At 40.6% G+C, this 2,932-nt stretch overlaps 1 protein-coding gene across 8 annotated transcripts in view; it reads right to left on the reverse strand.

The window, feature by feature from the left end:
* LOC116700184 (complement C3) overlaps positions 1 to 2,932 on the reverse strand; it is a 134,518-nt gene that overhangs the window by 18,353 nt on the left and 113,233 nt on the right. For 3 of the 8 annotated variants that reach the window (XM_032533145.1, XM_032533136.1, XM_032533165.1), the window contains exons 2-5: positions 1,806 to 2,004; positions 1,499 to 1,661; positions 1,306 to 1,394; positions 104 to 192 (exon numbers count right to left, since the gene is read on the reverse strand). The exons of 4 other annotated variants lie outside the window; for them this stretch is intronic. In XM_032533145.1, coding sequence (XP_032389036.1) covers positions 104 to 192; positions 1,306 to 1,394; positions 1,499 to 1,661; positions 1,806 to 2,004 — 540 coding nt within the window. The remainder of the gene's footprint in view (positions 1 to 103; positions 193 to 1,305; positions 1,395 to 1,498; positions 1,662 to 1,805; positions 2,005 to 2,932) is intronic. One more of the 8 variants, XM_032533154.1, reaches the window with a different exon arrangement.

Below are 2,932 nucleotides of genomic sequence, written 5' to 3' on the forward strand. Positions count from 1 at the left end.
GTATAATTTCTATTTTCTCTGTGTGTTAGTCTTGTGTAGGTTAATTTAATTCACCAGCATGCAAAAAAAGAGAAATTGAGGTACTAAATGAGTAATTAATTACCTAACAATTTCATTGAGTCTGTAAGCTCCAGAGTGCATCCCTGATTTCAGATAGACTGGCTCAAGTGGTAAAATGATGCCTTCAGGGGTCTAAAAAAGGAACAACTCAGCAACCATTAATTAAATAGCAGGAGTCCTAAAATAAAACAAGTCTTTAAAATAATGTTACTTTAAACACTAGAAGTTGACACTCAAACAGATATGACAGAATAACAATTGTAAAAAAACAAACAATTTTAACCTCATTGTAATAAATTGAAATACATTTGGTTTTGATGGTCATGAGTTATCAGTCAGTATGTGTCAAGCTGAGCCTGCTGATCTCATTTTCCTGCCATTATCTTACTACTCTGATAAGAGGATGGACCAGTTGGAATATACGTAGCTTAGCATTGCATTGGTGGAAACTGGACAAAGGAAAGCCCACATTTTTATAACCCACCCAATAAAATACAAAGTAAATAAGAAAACAGTCAAATCTGATAAAACTGATGCCAATGTTGGTCTGTGTGTTACTCAGTTTGTTCACCACTTTGGTCAAGACCAGAGGTCGGCAACCTTTTTGATATGAAGTGCCAATTTAAAATGTTCTTGTTAATCAGTGGGTCATGTCAGCACTAAGCATACTATCATCTACCGCGCCCACTAAAGTTGAGTTCCCCCCCTTTGCACCACATTCTTTGAAGAAGGCAGCAAGTACTAGCCAATGAGAGGCAGAGTAGGGCGGTTCTTACTGGAATGCAGATTGGGGGAAGAGTCAGTCCAGCTAACTGTAAATAACTGTGCTCCTGCCAATGGCTGTGATAGAGATTATTTGGCATGCGGATGAGATGATCAACATTTTCAAAACACTCTCTTTTAAACTTATTGCTAGAGTGCCAATGGTCAAGGTACCACGCGCCAATGGCTGCTGACCCGTGGTCCAGACTGTTTACCTGACTGTTCCTCTGGCTCCACTGTGAGATGGACAATCATGAAACTTTCATGTCCTTACTTTTTGTCTAGCCCCATCATCAAGTCAAAATTCCCATTTGTCCAATATTTTGGTTTGTGACCATACTTGCAAAACATTCCCATGGGCCTCAGGAGTAGCTTTGTGTTTAGTTCTCATTAGCAAATCATAGCATGCTATTATGCTAAACTAAGATGAAAGTATGCCAGTGATCGGAAATTCTATTCAATATTTAAGATTAAGTACAATACCACAATCTCAATGGCAATGGAAGCATCAGTTTCATTGTCCCTCTCTACGGGCTCCATGGCAGGCGTAACTGCAAACATCCTGTAATGAACTAAAGAAAACGCATTTCTTTTCCAAAGGTTGAAAAAGGAAATAAAAAAACAATCAGGACAGGTGTGTTTTTATCAATGTTGTGTTTCTCAGCACCAGAATCACCTTTGCTGTCAGGGGTGTAGAGGGTCTTGTCAGTCTGGATGTAGATATACCCAGACTGGAAGGACAGTAAGACGAGTTTCTCCAGCTTTACATCAGGGAACTGAGCTTGCAGGTACACATGCTGCTTTATGTTAGGATCCTGACTAAATTCTCCAGCAGGGATCTGAAACCAGTATGAAGAGACACAAGCGTGCACTAGGAGCAGGGTGGGGTACATCATGTGCAGTTAGAAATTCATTTCATGTACTTACATATTTTGGAAATAAAACCAAGTAATATACAGTATATTTCAGTATTTCTACATTACATTGATTTGTCCGAAGTCCTGGAATTTCTTTGCACTGGTAAGGGTCACGGACGTGGATGTCAGCCTTTTGGTTTTGGTTGGATAGTTCACCACAATGATTTCTACCGTGATGTTCTTATCATCAGTGCAGTCTTGACACTCCACAAAGATGTTTACTGGTGTTCCTACCCGCAACAAGTTGGGGGCAGACATCACCTTCCTGTGGGCAGGGACGGACTGATAATCTGCGCGTTCTGGAAAAGTCCAGCCGACGGCCGTCAGCACAGTAAGAAGTCTGACGAAGCAATATGAACATCCAACAGCAGGGGCGCTAATACAATCACGTGTACGCTACATGTAAAAAAAAAAAGAAAAACTGAGGAAGAAGAGTTGGCCTTTGCAGATTTGTAACAGGAGCAGGTCAGGACCAAGGGGGTAAGCCTCCCCTCTCTAAGCCTACAGTATTGTGGCATAGTATCAGGACATCCTGGCAAGTGTCTGTTGTGCATGGCTAGGGGTGAATGGCTGGATGATAGGCCTATTTGGGAGAAAGTCCATGCCGTTTTTTTAGCCCCAGTCCGTCCCTGCCTGGGGGGTGAAGTCCATGCTCCAGCATGAACTTCACACACAATGAGTGATCTATTGATTATCTTGACAAAGATCCAGTACTGGATCAACAAAACATTTAATTATTTTTTTTTAAGATTATTTTTTGGGCATTTTAGGCATTCAATGACAGGACAGCTGAAGAAGTTACAGGGGAGAGAGAGTGGGAACGACATGCAGCAAAGGGTCGAACCCGGGCTCGTAGCGTTGAGTAATAAACCTCTATATATGGGTACCAGCTCTAGCGACTGAGCTATACAGGCACCCAATATTTCACATTTTTGTGGACTCTGTTGTAATGCAAATTCAAAACAAAATATAAGCCAATTTGGCATCATTTGAAAGATCACAGTACCTCAATTTATGTAACACAAAGTAGACAGCATCTCCTCGTTATGTTAAACAGGTAAAATGTAAAAGAAATCTTCATAAGCCTGCATCAGTAACTCTTTAATTGTTTGCAAATGCAGGTAATTCCTGGTCTTGATGTTGCTCTCATTACAGTTTTTCTCAATTGATTTGTTACAATGCAAAAACATACG

The sequence above is a fragment of the Etheostoma spectabile genome, chromosome 2 (assembly GCF_008692095.1).
Source record: "Etheostoma spectabile isolate EspeVRDwgs_2016 chromosome 2, UIUC_Espe_1.0, whole genome shotgun sequence".
Taxonomy (NCBI): Eukaryota; Metazoa; Chordata; class Actinopteri; order Perciformes; family Percidae; genus Etheostoma; species Etheostoma spectabile.